We start from the raw sequence: 16,315 nt of genomic DNA, 5'->3' as shown, positions 1-16,315 counted from the left end.
CAGATGAAAGTAAATTTTACATTTCATTTGGAAATCAAGGTCCCAGAGTCTGGAGGAAGAGTGGAGAGGCCACAATCCAAGCTACTTGAGGTCTAGTGTGAAGTTTCCACAATCAGTGATGGTTTGGGGAGCCATGTCATCTGCTGGTGTAGGTCCACTGTGTTTTATCAAGACCAAAGTCAGTGCAGCCGTCTACCAGGAAATTTTAAAGCACTTTATGCTTCCTTCTGCCGACAATCTTTTTGGAGATGGAAATTTCATTCTCCAGCAGGACTTAGCACCTGTCCACACTGCCAAAAGTACCAATAACTGGTTTAAAAACAACAGTATCACTGTGCTTGAATGACCAGCAAACTCGCCTGACCTTAACCCTATAGAGAATCTATGGGATATTGTCAAGAGGGAGATGAGAGACACCAGACCCTACAATGCAGATGAGCTGAAGGCTGCTATCAAAGCAACCTGGGCTTCCATAACACCTCAGCAGTGCCACAGGCTGATCGCCTCCATGCCACGCTGCATTGATGCAGTAATTGGTGCAAAAGGAGCCCTGACCAAGTAGGTCAGGTAGGCCAACATTTAGGATTTTAAAATAATTTTTCAAGCTTTTGTTATAAAGTATTCTAATTTACTGAGGTAATGACTTTTGGGTTTTCATTGACTGTAAGCCATAATCATCAACATTAACAGAAATTAACACTTGAAATAGATCACTCTGTTTGTAATGACTCGATACAATGTATGAGTTTCACTTTTTGTATTGAAGAACTGAAATAAATTAACTTTTTAATGATATTCTAATTTGTGAGAAGCACTTGTATATTGTAGAATTATTGCGTCATTCAACAAACAAGCTCACATATGGCTTTGTCAGCAGAAAAAAATATAAAAAACTATTCCTCTTGAAAAAGAGGACAAGAAACAAAAGCGCAAAATTTGAAAATCACCCAGAAGGGAAGAGGCTACATACACCTTTACACAAAACTTTAATTTTATTTATTCATTTTCAATAGAAAAATCTGGCTGCAAACTTCATATAAGGCGGTCTGAAAATGAATGAAGATTTAATGACATGTAAAGATTATTTTTATCCATGCCATGTACTTGTCCTTAATTGGAAAAGCTTCCTTGTTTCAATGAACCATTTTACTCTGAAATACTACAGAATTTCAGAGAAAAAACAGTTGTTAAAAATTCAAGCAGTCCTGTGTATTAAGAAGTCGGGAGAGATGGTTGTTGGCTGAACAATGGGCCAAACTATCGTTTGGTCGCCAACCATTAAATTTATTTGGATCGCTCTTGGCATGCAAATCAATGAGTGTGTGGAAATAATAATGCTATCTGTTACTCACCCCCCCCAGTTCTACAGGCTACTCCAGTCTTTGTTGACAGGCATGCCCAAGCAGACCATATACAGTCATGGACAAAAATTTTTAGAATGAGACAAATATTTTTCCAAAGTCTACTGCTTCATTTTTTCTAATGGCAATTTGTATATACTCCTGAATGTCAGAGTGATCAGCTTAACAGCAATTACTGTACTTGCAAAGTCAATATTTGCCCAGAAAATGAACTTTAACCCCCAAAACACATTTCAACATCATTGCAGTCCTGCCTTAAAAGGAGCAGCTAACATCGTTTTAGTGATTGATCCATTAACACAGTTGTGGGTGTTGATGAGGACAGGGCCGGCGATCAATCAGTCATGATTAAGTAAGAATGACATCACTGGACACTTTAAAAGGAGGCTGGTGCTTGGTATAATTGTTTCTCTTCAGTCAACCATGGTTATCTCTAAAGAAACACGTGCAGCCATCATTGCACTGCACAAAAATTGCCTAACAGGGAAGAGTATCGCAGCTACAAAGATTGCACCTCAGTCAACAATCTATCGCATCATCAAGAACTTCAAGGAGAGAGCTTCCATTGTTGTCAAAAAGGCTCCAGGGCGCCCAAGAAAGACCAGCAAGCGCCAGGACCGTATCTTAAAACTGTTTCAGCTGCGGGATCGGACTACCAGAAGTGCCGAGCTTGCTCAGGAATGGCAGCAGGCTGGTGTGAGTGCTTCTGCACGCATTGTGAGGCGGAGACTCTTTGAGCAAGGCCTGGTTTCAAGGAGGGCAGCAAAGAAGTCACTTCTCTCCAGAAAAAACATCAGGGACCGACTGATATTCTGCAAAAGGTACAGGGAGTGGACTGCTGAGGACTGGGGCAAAGTCATTTTCTCTGATGAATCCCCTTTTCGATTGTTTGGGACGTCTGGAAAACAGCTTATTCGGAGAAGAAGAGGTGAGAGATACCACCAGTCTTGTCTCATGCCAACTGTAAAGCATCCTGAAACCATTCATGTGTGGGGTTGCTTCTCAGCGAAGGGAATCGGCTCACTCACAGTCTTGCCTAAAAACACAGCCATGAATAAAGAATGGTACCAGAATGTCCTCCAAGAGCAACTTCTCCCAACCGTCCAAGAGCAGTTTGCCGCCCAACAATGCCTTTTCCAGCATGATGGAGCACCTTGCCATAAAGCAAAGGTGATAACTAAATGGCTCATGGAACAAAACATAGAGATTTTGGGTCCATGGCCTGGAAACTCCCCAGATCTTAATCCCATTGAGAACTTGTGGTCAATCATCAAGAGACGGGTGGACAAACAAAAACCAACAAATTCTGGCAAAATGCAAGCATTGATTATGCAAGAATGGACTGCTATCAGTCAGGATTTGGTCCAGAAGTTGATTGAGAGCATGCCAGGGAGAATTGCAGAGGTCTTGAAGAAGAAGTGTCAACACTGCAAATATTGACTTGCTGCATTAACTCATTCTAACTGTCAATATAACCTATTAGTACTCATAATATGATTGCAATTATATTTCTATATGTGATATAAACATCAGACAAACACTAATAAAAACCAGAGGGCAACAGATCATGTGAAAATATAATGTTGGTGTCATTCTCAAAACTTTTGGCCATTACTGTACATTTTTGTAAGACAATCGATTGATAAAAAAGCCTCAAATTTTAGAAGTAAGTATTAGCTGCTCTACACCTACAGCGATGGTTTCAGAAATGATTTGTTTTAACTCTTAAAAATGCTGTATTTTATTGATAGCTGCATTTTTCTTATTCCAGCATAACATTAGGCTTTTCAAAAGGAATACTCACGTTAATCTTTTCTTTCTGCCATTATATAAATTAGAACATTTCTCTTTCAGCACTGCCGGTGGATATCTGTTTATTGACACTGTCAAGATACCAAAATGAAACCCATGTTATTAGTATATAATGGTAAATATAATAATTACAGCACAATGTTACTATAAAAGTTTGAGATACAAAGTCCTCCAGAAGTGTAAGTACTGTGTTTGCTCTGGGGTCACCTTAGTAATGTAAGCCAAACCTGCCGATATCGACATCTTTACATGATTGTCTTGTGTGTGCAGACCCCTACTCTTTCTGACAAATAATGTCAGTGAAAAATCCAGCATGTTTGATTTCAGACTGCCAATCCTTTTGTTCTTTAAGAGATAAGCCGTCTTTAGAGATGCCAGGCAGCATATTTCTTATAGAGAACACAGGAGCGCTCAGTAGAGAGAGATCTTTTGTATAAGGCCTCATTCCGACAGCTGATTTTTGCATATGAGTGCTATCCATGATTTTCATCAGTAGTTCTCATAGCTGTGATAGTCCATTGTACCATTCACATGTCCGACTTTTTTCTTGGACTGAGTGGTTCACGGAAAATATCAGAGACATGTTCGGTTTTGATCCAAAGGTCTAACCTAAACCGGCAACGCAAGTTTATGGGGCCCTGAAAAAATTGGACTGCACTCGGATTACGTTTTTAGAATGGAGAAGGTGGAGATATTGTTGTATTTTTTCAATTCTCCAAGTACCAGAAAGTTGGATAACACTGAAGCTGATACAAATGATCCTCCGTTTGCACCAACACTTCCGAGGTCAGTGGAGCTCCTATCAACTCCCTGAGCCAACTTGCAGTGGCATGAACATGATCCTGACGTCTCAGTAGCGCTATGAGTTTACCTCACCACTCTGCCGAAGTCACTGCAGAGCGATGCAGAGGATGAGAGCTCACCAGAGCTGGGATAGAGTAGGTGCTCACAGAGCCGAAGATACAGGAGCAGGGGATTGTGTATAGGGATCAATGTACAGAAAGGGCAGCGAGCTTAGTATGCATGGGGTGGGATCATTATGGGAAAAGGGGGCAGTGTGGGGTGTTATTGTTGTGGAAAAGTGGGTAGCATGGGTTCACTATTGAAAAAGGAACAGCATGGCGTGAGCTTAGTATGGAAAAGGGGCATCATGGGGTGGGATCACTATGGAAAAAGGGGCATTGTGGGGTGGGATCACTACAGAAAAATGGGCAGTGTGAAATAGAATAACCATAGAAAAGGGGGCAGCGTGAGGTGGGATCATTATGAGAGGGGGCAGAGTGGGATCACTATGGAAAACTGTGGAGCATGGGGTGAGCGCTGTATGGGAAAAGGGGCAGCATGGTGTGTGACCACTAAGGAAAAGAGGGCAGTGCGGTGTGGCTCAGTATGTGAAAGGGGACATCATCAGGTGGGATCACTATGGCAAAAGGGGCAGCGTGGTGTGAGCTCTGTATGGAAAAAAGGTCAGTGTGGGATCACTATGGAAAAAGACGCCGTGTGGGGTGGGCTCAGAATAGAAAAGGGGGCAGCATAGGTCGAGCACTGTATAGAAAAGGGAGCAACTTGGGGTGGATTCGGCATGGAAAAAGGGAAAGCATGGGGTGCTCAGTATGAAAAAATCAGGCAACATGGGGTGGTCTCAGAACAGAAAAAGGGACAGCGTGGAGTGAGCTCTGTATGGGAAAGGGGCAGGGTGGGGTGGGCTCATTATGATAGAGGGAGCAGCATGGGGATTTCAGTATGGAGAAGGAGCAACATGGACTCAGAACGGAGAAGGGTAATGTGAGAGAGACAGTTTGAAAAGGGGGTGAGGGCAGTGTGAAGATTGTAGTTCATAAGTGAAGAGAGTGCAGTGGGTATAATTCTTAAAAGGCGATGACGTGGTAGTCATAGTATGCAAAGGGGGACGGTGTGGTGGTCATGGCATATAAGGAAGGATAGTGTGGTGGACATAGTATATAGGGAGGATGGTGTGGAGGTCATAGTACAGTGGTCCCCAACTCCAGGCCTCGAGGGCCGCCAACAGTGCAGGTTTTCAGGATTTCCTTAGTATCGCACAGGGGTTGGAATCATCACCTGTGCAGATGATCACATTACCACCGATGCAAGACTAAAGAAATCCTGAAAACCTGCACTGTTGGCGGCCCTCGAGGCCTGGAGTTGGGGACCCCTGTCATAGTATATAAGGTGGGATGGTGTGATGGTCATGGTATATAAGGAGGGATGGCTGGTGGTCATAGTATATACAGTGGCTTGCGAAAGTATTCACCCCCTTGGAGTTTTTGGGCAGACATCAGTGATAGGGTTCATTCAGACTGTTGTAATACTACGGCGAGGATCACAATCCTATTTATAGCATTTATACACAACAGGACATAGGAATAATGCAGTAAATGAGACAAGTGATATGAAGCAGAACAATCAATGTGGGACGAGGAGAAAACACTTGTGCCAGTAAATATTGGAGGAGCTGATATTTAAGAAATATGAAAGTTTTATTGTTCTCTTATTGAGGCTGGTATAGGATTGCGATGCTCCCAAATGGTCAGAGGAGCACATTCCTTAAATGGAATCTTTCAGCAGGATTGTGCACAGTAACCTACAGACAGTGTCAGGTCAGTGTCATTATACTGAATAAAATGATACCTTGGTTCAGTGATTTTCAACCAGTGTTCCGCGGCACACTAGTGTGCCGCGACACATGGTCAGGTGTGCCGCGGGGAACAGGAGTCAGCTGTTCTCTGTGCCGACTGTCAAGCTGACAGCCGGCACAGAGAAGCTGCAGCGCGCCGGCTCCCGGAGATCAATTGTACTCACAGACATCTACCAGCTGCGAGTACAATTGAGGCTGTGACCGCTGGGTCAGAGCGACACCAGCAGCGTGATCAAGTCATGTGATCACGCTGCTGGCGTCACTATCCGGCGTGCAAGAGAAAAAAGAGACTTGGTGGTAAGTGCTCCTGTAGTTGTGGAGCTGAAGACACCGAAGATTCAGCGTGGGGTGGGTTTATGGGGAATATTTATTCAGTGTTTGGGGGAGTCAGGATTTAATCAGTGTGTTGGGGGGGGGGGATTTATTCAGTGGGGGGATTTATTCAGTGTGTGTGGGGATTTATTCAGAGTGTGGGGGGATTTATTCAGTGGGGGGATTTATTCAGTGTGTGGGGGGGATTTATTCAGTGTGAGGGATTTATTCAGTGTGTGGGGGGGATTTATTCAGTGGGGGGGATTTATTCAGTGTGTGTAGGGGGGATTTATTAAGTGTGTGAGGGGGGATTTATTAAGTGTGTGGGGGGGATTTATTCAGTGTGTGTGGGGGGATTTATTCAGTGTGTGTGGGGGGATTTATTAAGTGTGGGGGGATTTATTCAGAGTGTGTGGGGGGGATTTATTAAGTGTGTGTGGGGGGGATTTATTCAGTGTGTTTGGGGGGGATTTATTCAGTGTGTGGGATTTATTCAGTGTGTGTGTGGGGGGGATTTATTCAGTGTGTGTGGGGGAGATTTATTCAGTGTGTTTGGGGGGATTTATTCAGTGTGGTTGGGGGGTTTTATTCAGTGTGTTTGGGGGGGATTTATTCAGTGTGTGGGATTTATTCAGTGTGTACGTGGGGGGGGGCTGGAATTTATTTAGCATGTGTGGGGCAGGGTGCATTTATTCTGTGGAAGGGGATGGATTTATTCTATCGGAAGGGGAGTGGATATATTCTGTGGGGGTGAGTGGGGAGATGGGGGTGGACACAGTAGCGAGGGGAAAAATGTGTGCTGACACAGTATTGGGAGCAACGGTGATGGGATGTGTGAGGACAGTATGGGGAGTCGGGGGAATGTGTGAGGGGGGAATGTGTGAGGAGGAAATATGGAGAGAGCAAAGGGGTATGTTAGGGGGGGGATGTACATGAGGAGGCTATTAGAAATGTGTGCAGACAGTATGGGGGGATGAAAGTGTGAGTGGACACATAATAGATACTGAGTAGTGTGAGGGTAACAGCCAGGAGGAGACAGTATGCCAAGTAGGAGGAGTGTAATGAAGGGGCACAGTAGAGAGACTGGGCTCTCTATGAGGGACACAGTATGAGAAGGCAGCGTGAAGTATGGAAAAGAGAGAGAGGGTAGTGTGGATGGCATGTACCATAAGAGGGACAGTGAGGGTCATATTATGTGCTGGGAATAAAGTGAGGGGCAATTATTTACTCAGGGGCTCAACCTAGGGCAGATATTTTTATTCCGGAGCATTATAATAACACTGCTATCTTTAAGGGTGTTGTGTCGGGATGTGCTGCAGAAGACAGGAGAAGATGGAAGTCTGCAGAAACGAGCTCTGCCGGTGGATGAGAAGAGTCATCATGGCATCTGGACAAGGTGAAGATGAAAAGAAAGAGGCGACTCCACAAATAACGTCATCTATCAGGTACCTGGATGTAAATGTGTTTTTTTGTGATACTAATTCTCATATTTTTATTTATGTTAGGAACATTAAAGGGGATGTCCAAGGTTGTGATGAGTCTGCAGTCATACTATGTGACTGCAGACTTCTGAATTCTCACAGTGCACACTGCTATCATAATTCTCAGATGTTGGTGATTTACATACATGCGGTCACGTGCTGACTAGACATGTGTGGCCTCATTCAATGAAAATGAATTGTCTGAGGCCGGACATGTCTAGTTAGAATGTGGCCAGAAGTATCCAAATCACATACTTGTGCTGTCATGACCATCCACTCTGGCCACCGGCAAGGGAGAATCCTAAAAGTGTGCAGTGCTTGCGCTGTGAGAATTCAGAAGCCTGCAGTCACATAGAATGACTGCAGACTTTCATCTCAAACCTGGACGCACCATTTTGTACCATTTTGGTTGGTGGTGTGCCCCGGGATTTTTTAAGTATAAAAAGTGTGCCGCGGCTCAAAAAAGGTTGAAAATCACTGCCTTGGTTGATGAAATCCATCTTGTGGTTGTTGTTTAATCTTTATTTTCGGTTGTGTGCTAATCATATGCTTGTGCTCCGGGGCGGCCTGTGGGGGGGTCTTCATGTGGTGCTTTGATTAACTATTCATACTGAAGACTGCTGATAGGTCACTGATCCCTCAGTGACCTGCTCCCTAGTTTACATAATCTACTATATAATTGTCTAAGGGTCACTTCCGTCTGTCTTTCTGTCACAGATATTCATTGGTCGCGGCCTCTGTCTGTCATGGAATCCAAGTCGCTGATTGGTCGTGGCAAAATGCCCACGACCATTGCCACGACCAATCAGCGACAGCCACAGTCCGGCGGCAATATGGCCGCTCTTTCCTCCCCGCAGTCAGTGGCTGGGCAATATACTACGTGACTGGGCAATATACTACATGACTGGGCAATATACTACGTGGCTGGGCAATATACTATGTGGCTGAGCAATATACTACGTGACTTGCCAATATACTATGTGGACATGCATATTCTAGAATACCCAATGTGTTAGAATCGGGCCACCATCTAGTGAATATTATATTCACATACTGAAAAAAAAAGAAAACCCTTCTGCAGACAGGTGCCAGCCGTGGCACCTGTGCTGCAGCATAATTGCATGTGTGCCGTGTTACTAATAAATGTGGTTGAGGTTATCCTGATTGTAAAAAAAGAAATCCAATTGAAAATGGTGCCTGCCGTGCCTGCACAGTAGCAGCTATCGGCGTATATAAAGGTTATCCGATAGCTGCTAGTGTACAGGCGTCGGCGGCACTATTTTGGAGGAAATTTTTTTTCTCTAGCAAGATGGTGCTGCCAGCGCAATAGCAGCTATCGAATCAACTCTATATACACCAATAGCTGCTACGGCACAGGCGCGATGGGCGCCATTTTCCAATGGATTTTTTTTATGATTGGGATAACTTCAACCACATTTATTATTAACACAGTACACATGCGATTATGCTCCGGCGTCTGCCTGCAGAAGTGTTTTTTTTTAGTATGTGCATATATTCATTATGTAAACTAGGAGTCATGTCACTGAGACAGTGACCTGTCAGCAGTGTTGAGTATGAATAGCTAATCAGAGCACAACATGAAGACCCCCCAATCCCCCCGCCCCGGAGCACGAGCATATCATTAACTCAAAACTGAAAATAAAGATTAAACAACCACAAGACGGATTTCATCAAACAAGTTATCATTTTATTCAGTATAATGGCACCGACCTGACACTGTGTGTAGGTTACTGTGCTCAATCCTGCGGACAGGTTCCCTTTAATTGGTGTAAAAAGACATAAAATCATGCAATGCATTCATTCCTGCTCTGGATGTGTCAAAGGTCATCATAAGTTTGTATTCCCAGACTTTTTGGTCTCTTTCAATACCAGCAGTTTCTTGCTTTATTGTCAGAGGACATATGATCAGCAAGTAATGTTTAGGGCTCATACTCACTTGCGAGAAACTCGGATGAGTCTCGCATGGCAATTCCCGGCACTGCACCCGGTACTCAGATCGGAGCGTGCAGCCGTATAGCAATACATGCAGCCGCACGCTCCACTCCTGAGTGCCGGGTGCAGTGCCGGGTATTGCCATGCGAGACTCATCCGAGTGAGTATGAGCCCTTACACTGCAGAGCATATATTCAGTCTTTTAGGAGTTTCTTTAACACTTTTTCAGGTGGGTTACGGAGCGGATCCGCCTGAAAAAGATGTCCTGTGCACCTACCCTTAGTCTTACTTACCAGTAGGGGGCGTGAAAACTTAAAGTGCCTAGGGCAGCATGAACACCAAATACAGCCCTGCACATAAAACACTATAATCAAAATCTCATCAAACTCTGATTACAGTCTGATCTGAATAATCCATCCGATTTTCTCATATGCAACTCAATGAGGCCTAAGGGAGAGTCAGAGAAGGTTGGTCCTTGCTGAACTAATGTCTGTCCTACACATAGAAACATACTTATGAGTGGAGGTCTTGTCACAGAGTGCTCACACACAGGGAAGTAAGTCTAATCACGTCATTACTGCAGCCAGAGAAACCACATTACTCACATTAGCGCAGCAGTTAGAAGATAAGGAAAACTACAGGTAAAGGTACCGTCACACTGAACGATATCTCTAGCGATCCGTGACGTTGCAGCGTCCTGGATAGCGATATCATTGAGTTTGACAGGCAGCAGCGATCAGGATCCTGCTGTGCCATCGTTGGTCGGAGCAGAAAGTCCAGAACTTTATTTCGTCGCTGGACTCCCGCAGACATCGCTGAATCGGCGTGTGTGATGCCGATTCAGCGATGTCTTCACTGGTAACCAGGGTAAACATCGGGTTACTAAGCGCAGGGCCGTGCTTAGTAACCCGATGTTTACCCTGGTTACCAGCGTAAACGTAAAAAAATCAAACACTACCTACTTACATTCCGGTGTCTGTCCCCCGGCGCTCTGCTTCTCTGCAATGTGTAAGCGTCGGCCGGAAAGCAGAGCACAGCGGTGACGTTACCGCTGTGCTTTCCAGCTGGCGCTCACAGTCAGTGCAGAGAAGCACAGCGCCGGGGGACAGACACCGGAATGTAAGTATGTAGTGTTTTTTTTTTTTACGTTTACGCTGGTAACCAGGGTAAACATCGGGTTACTAAGCGCGTCCCTGCGCTTAGTAACCCGATGTTTACCCTGGTTACCAGGGGACTTCGCATAGTTGGTCGCTGGAGAGCTGTCTGTGTGACAGCTCTCCAGCGACCACACAGCGACGCTGCAGCGATCGGGATCGTTGTCTAGATCGCTGCAGCGTCACTAAATGTGACGGTACCTTTAGACTCTGTTCACACCTCTGTCATAGTTATCGTAACAGAAAAACTAAAATAACACAGTGCTTGATCCATTTCAAGATGGGCACTAATGACACATAATGGACCCAATGATTATTAACAGGGTCAGTTGGATTCCAGAAGCATATTAATCATTTTACTGCAAAAAGTAACTAGACATGAGCAACTCGAACAAAGCAATTCCTAATGCTCGGATGCTCTTTTCAAGTAATGAGTTTAATGGGAGTCAATGGGAAATCCAAACATTTTTCCAGCATACCCTACGAGGAGGTCTGGGGTACAGTGAAAATGTTGAAATGGATGGAAAAAGTGCTGAAAGGAAGGAGAACAGCATGGGAAAGACCCCTGCAATCATCTCTGACTCTCAGATTGTTTCCTGTATAATGACTTGTATATTTGGTAAACTTTAACAAGGATTTAAATAAAAAAAATGTAGTAAACCAAAATTTATTTTTTTATATACAAAAATTAGATAGAAGAGGGATACAAGCTGTATCAGACATAAAGCTCATTCACATTCTGTTCAAATTGTCATTTAGTGGTACTCCTAGACTCATAAAGTCTATGCACTAAGGGCAAAGCATGCCAAAAATTACACACAAGGTCATCTATAAAGGCTCTTCACACAGTGCAAAGCGAGACAAAAATTTCAAGCAGGGTCATCCATAGACCCTTGAAAACAACAGCTGGAGGGTCTCGTTCAAATATTGAAGATGAAAAACAGTATATGCGCCAGCATAAAAACGGCATATGCACCAGTGTCATGGACTGGGGATTTGGAAGCACCTAGCACAGGGGAAGATGCCATGGTGGCAACTGGTGGAACCAATCGTGAATCCAGGTGTTCTGCCCACTGAGTGGGGTGCTTAGATGGCAGGAGTCTGATCATGCTGGTGGTTTGTCTCTTAGTAGTCAGGGTCCTGCTGATATTGGCATGTCACAGGTTACAAATGACCATTTTTTGTCTCAGAACTCTCTTTAAAAAAGTCCCAGTTTGGGGAACACTTAACTCTTTGATGGAAAAATGCATGAGAAATTCACAGTTGCCCGCCTTCTCCTTCTGGTCACTACACTGCCTCTTCCTGCCTGTTTCAGGGCTGCTGATCCCTTTGCCTCAGCGCTGCTGCCCTCACTCTTCATGCCAGCTTCTTGGTTGGGTCAGTGACTTCATCATCCATCAACTTATCTTTCATTTCATCACTCTGATCCTCCTGACTTGGTGACTTAACAACAACATGACTTATCGTCAACTGTGTCTCATGATTATCTACCTCCTTAGACAAAATTTGGCATTCCCCAACATGATCTTCTTGTGACAGTGGCTGCTCTAAGTTTTGTGCATCACTAAACAGCATTTCCTCCTGTCCCACTTGGAACATGCAGGGCGAGAGGCCACAATCAAGAAATGATGATGTAGAGAGCACCTCAGAGTGTCCTAGTGTAAGATCATTGGTCTCCTGGAGCTAGACATAGTGGGAGGAAGGGGGATCAGGGTGAGGATTGAGTCATCCAGATTCTTGGCTGGTGAAACTGGACCCTGTGGTGCTGGTTGGTTGCTATTCAACCAACTACCTGTTTGCACTGGTCTGGCTTCAGAAGTGGTGTCCTGGGCCTCCCTGCAAAGTGGGACAGGAAAAGATGTGTCGTGGATGGGCGTGTTTCTTGTTCTCCAGCAGTCGCACCTGCCCCACGTCCTCAGCATCTGCGTGCACCATCATCAGCATTTCCACTTCCCCATTCCTTACCGCACACCTAGCACACATTCTAATTGCTAGGTCTCTGGAAACCATGTTTCCTTGCTCAATTGAAGATATTTTTTTAAATAATTTTTTTTAGTCACCTGCGACAGGCAAAGTGTTTTTTTCCAGTTTAAAACTACTATAATTTAACACAAACCAGGTTAAACTGTATGGATGACAATCCAGACAATTTTTTCACAAATAAAATTGGTCACCTCCAGCAGGCAAAATGTTTTTTTCATTTAAAATCTCCGTTAATGAGCAAAAATCAGGTTAAACTGTTTGGATAACAATCCAGTAATTTTTTTTTCACTAAAAAATTTGGTTACCTCCAGTACGAAAAGCAGTTTGAGTTGAAAACCACCGTAATTTAACAGAAAGCAGGTTAAACTGTATGGATGACAATATAGTCAATATTTTCGAAGGTTTTTTTGTTTGTTTAATACCACTGTAATTTAACGCGAAGCAGGTTAAACTGCATGGATGATAATACAGTACATTTTTTCAAACAAAAAAAAGATTTGGTCACCTTCAGCAGGAAAGCGTTTTTTCTTTAGTTTAAAACCACCATAAATTAACACAAAGCAGGATAAATTGTATGGATGACAATACAGTGAATTTTTTTTTTTTTTAAATGTGGTCACCTGCAGCAGCTATATACGTATTTAGCAACAGACTTCAAAACCCTAAGCCCTGCTTAGAGGCTTATTCAACCACTCTCCATGATCCAGCCGCTGTCCCTAGGCTAAATGCAGGATATATCGCATAGAAACAGCAAAGCACAAGTTTAGCCCTTAGAATAGAGATAAGCGAATTTGATCAGGTTCCTGATTATTCGGCAGACTATAGCGCTTACTGAATAAGCTGCAGAGGAAACCCGGATACATGGAGTGCACCAGCTGATCAGCTGTTCTGAGCCGCAGCTGCACGTTACGCGCTGTGTGACAGGCACAACACATGCATGAATCGCCTGTGTGTTGGGTTCTCCATGCATGTGTTGTGACTGTGACACAGCCGTGACACATGCAGCTATGGCTCAGAACAGCTGATCAGCTGGTGCACTCCATGTATCTAGGTTCCCGCTGCAGTTTATTCGGTAAGCGCTATAGCTCATCTCTACTTAGAAGGACTTTTTGTATGGTGGTTCAGCAACAGTATCACCACTAGAGGACTCTGATTCCTGAAACTATGCACACAGGCCTGGACAACTACTCTCTTTCTTTAATCAGAACTGTCCCTGAGCTGTGCGATGGCATCAGTATAATGACCATTGTGGTGCCTGTCCTTTTATAACCTCTGATGAGATAATGCGACCAGCCAATCACAGTAATGCTACTACCAAGATGGCTATGGCATTACAATGACTGGCAGGCAATCTGCGCATGTTTAGTGGTTATGTAACAGGCGCCAAACATGCAGGGATTTGAGTATTACACCTGAACATCAGACAATGCTCGTCAAGTGCTGAACACATCCCAGCGCCTATATACTTGAGTGATATCCAAGTATCACCGAGTACGTTCGCGCATCCCTTGATGTAACCTATTTTTTCCAGTAAATTTGACATAACCTGTCGGAGATGCTCAGTACAGAATCCCTATTGCAGATGTAAGCAGGAGCCTAATCTAAATGGGATGTTACGGGACCAAACTTCTATGTACAGTTTCTCATATGTTTTTAACAATGGTTGTTGATAGGTTAATAATTAATATGTGTGTCTAAGGAGATGAAGTAGTATTACCTATGATGCTAATACTTAACATTCCTTGTGTAAGGTTTGCAAATTGGTAGTGAGATTAAAAAAAATGTATTTGGAATACTCTTGGTTGTCTAGGGTGGTGAAAAGGTTAAATAATTTAGTTCAGGTTTCTGATGGTACTTTCTGATGTGCTGATTAATTTCATTCTGGTAACAGGCATCACTTGTAACTGCTTCTTCAATACAGAGTCATCCAAGTCATAAGTTCAATGGCAGCTATATACAGTAAATCTCCTTTTAGTGGTGGTGGCAGTCAGGCATAATGTCAGTGTGTAACAGTATGGCAACTGAGATTCTTTATCTGGACTTGTTCTCGAGTGTAGTTCGTAAAAAAAGAGACAGCACTCGCACCAATATTATTCAATGGGGCAGTGCAGATGAGCAATTTTTTTCACTGACCGCATCTGCATGTCAAAACATTAATCTCAGCATACACTAGTTTCTTCTGTATATCAGATGAAACTCATCCATTCAAGTCTATAGGTAGGCAAGAAAAATCGGATGCCATTCCGAGCCAAGGTGAAAAGTGAGAAAAAAATTGTCTGAGTTAACTGAGTGAAAAACTGAATTATTTTTTCATGTGCTTGTGTGAACCTACCCTCTCAGCAAGTGTTCATGCCCATTTTGAGCTTTGTGAATAATTTTAAATTTCCAGAGGAACATTTCATGACCTATCAGTCACCTTACACCGGCATGTTAGGCATGTCACTCTCCCCGTGAAAAAGTTACCCCTTAAGTTTTTGAACTAATAATGTTATACTTTTTTTTTTCTAAATCAAGTATTGCCGAGAATGTTTAGTTAGATGTTTACATGAACTTACATTTAACAGAATTTAGAAATGCCCGGGTAAATCTGGTGGCATATTCAAAATTTGTCTTGTGAACTTCACTGAGCTCCAGCAGATGATGTTCTGTGGGAGAACTTGGAAGTTCCTTGAGTTCAGTATTATTATATGTTTTACCAATTAATACTACAAACAGAGCAAAACCTTTACACTTGGCTTCTAAAGATGCTTCCTTTAGAGTTTCTTTATCCCACTCGCTTGTTTCTCCAGATAAGATCATGATTATGGCCTTATTTTTCTTTAGGTCCGATGTTTTAGCCATGATGTTTTCAAGCATCCATTTCAATGAATCCCCAAAGACAGGTGGATCTTGTAGGCGATGGGTGTTTTCCTGAAGATGTCTCTTCATACGCTTTGTGTTACTGTTTGTTGAAAAATCAAATTCAAGGTATGGCTTCCCTTGATTGCCTGCACTGAAGCCAGGGGGCGCACTACTGACCATGGCCACTCGAGCACCAGTTTTTGGAATATCAAGCGCGTCAATCACTGTACTGATGAAACTTCTTGCTGCTTCATATTCATTGAGATTCATGTTATAAGAACTATCCAGGAGAAAACCTACATCCATAGGCTTCATCAGTGCAGAATTACTTTTCCCGCACAATGCATCTGGCTTACATCTATCTGAAATGGAAAATAAACAATTTTGTAAGATCATAATTTTTTTGGAAGGGGTGGGGAACAAAATGTGAAAATGATCCTACAATACAATACATGTAATTTAGATAACAGCCATTACTTGCTCCTTATTTTGGATCATAGTCTAACAGCAGTTGTGTGTTGACCACAGGATCATCACAAAAAGTAAGAATAACAAATGCAAATACATAAAGGTAAATTACATTTTGCTCAAATGCAAATGTTTCTGTGTTATTGTTGGGTAATGCCCATCAACACATTTGGGTTGTTTTGTTTATGTCTTTGAGCACTACACTGTTTGCTATCTGTTATTATGTATTAATGGTGCTTACTATTATATGGTGATCCCAAGACAAACAGATTTGGGGGCTTTTTTTACTTAAAT

General features: G+C 43.2%; 1 protein-coding gene across 3 annotated transcripts in view; it reads right to left on the bottom strand.

Moving 5' to 3' along the window:
• The window catches only part of LOC138642127 (collagen alpha-6(VI) chain-like), a 175,589-nt gene that overhangs the window by 3,488 nt on the left and 155,786 nt on the right, over window positions 1-16,315 (bottom strand). For all 3 annotated transcript variants that reach the window (XM_069730064.1, XM_069730066.1, XM_069730065.1), the window contains exons 35-36: window positions 15,268-15,915; window positions 3,166-3,244 (exon numbers count right to left, since the gene is read on the bottom strand). In XM_069730064.1, the coding sequence (XP_069586165.1) occupies window positions 3,166-3,244; window positions 15,268-15,915 (727 nt within the window). The remainder of the gene's footprint in view (window positions 1-3,165; window positions 3,245-15,267; window positions 15,916-16,315) is intronic.

This window comes from Ranitomeya imitator, chromosome 6 (genome assembly GCF_032444005.1).
Source record: "Ranitomeya imitator isolate aRanImi1 chromosome 6, aRanImi1.pri, whole genome shotgun sequence".
Classification (NCBI taxonomy): Eukaryota; Metazoa; Chordata; class Amphibia; order Anura; family Dendrobatidae; genus Ranitomeya; species Ranitomeya imitator.
Note: the sequence above shows the minus strand (reverse complement) of the source record. Positions and strands in the feature narration are given on the sequence as shown.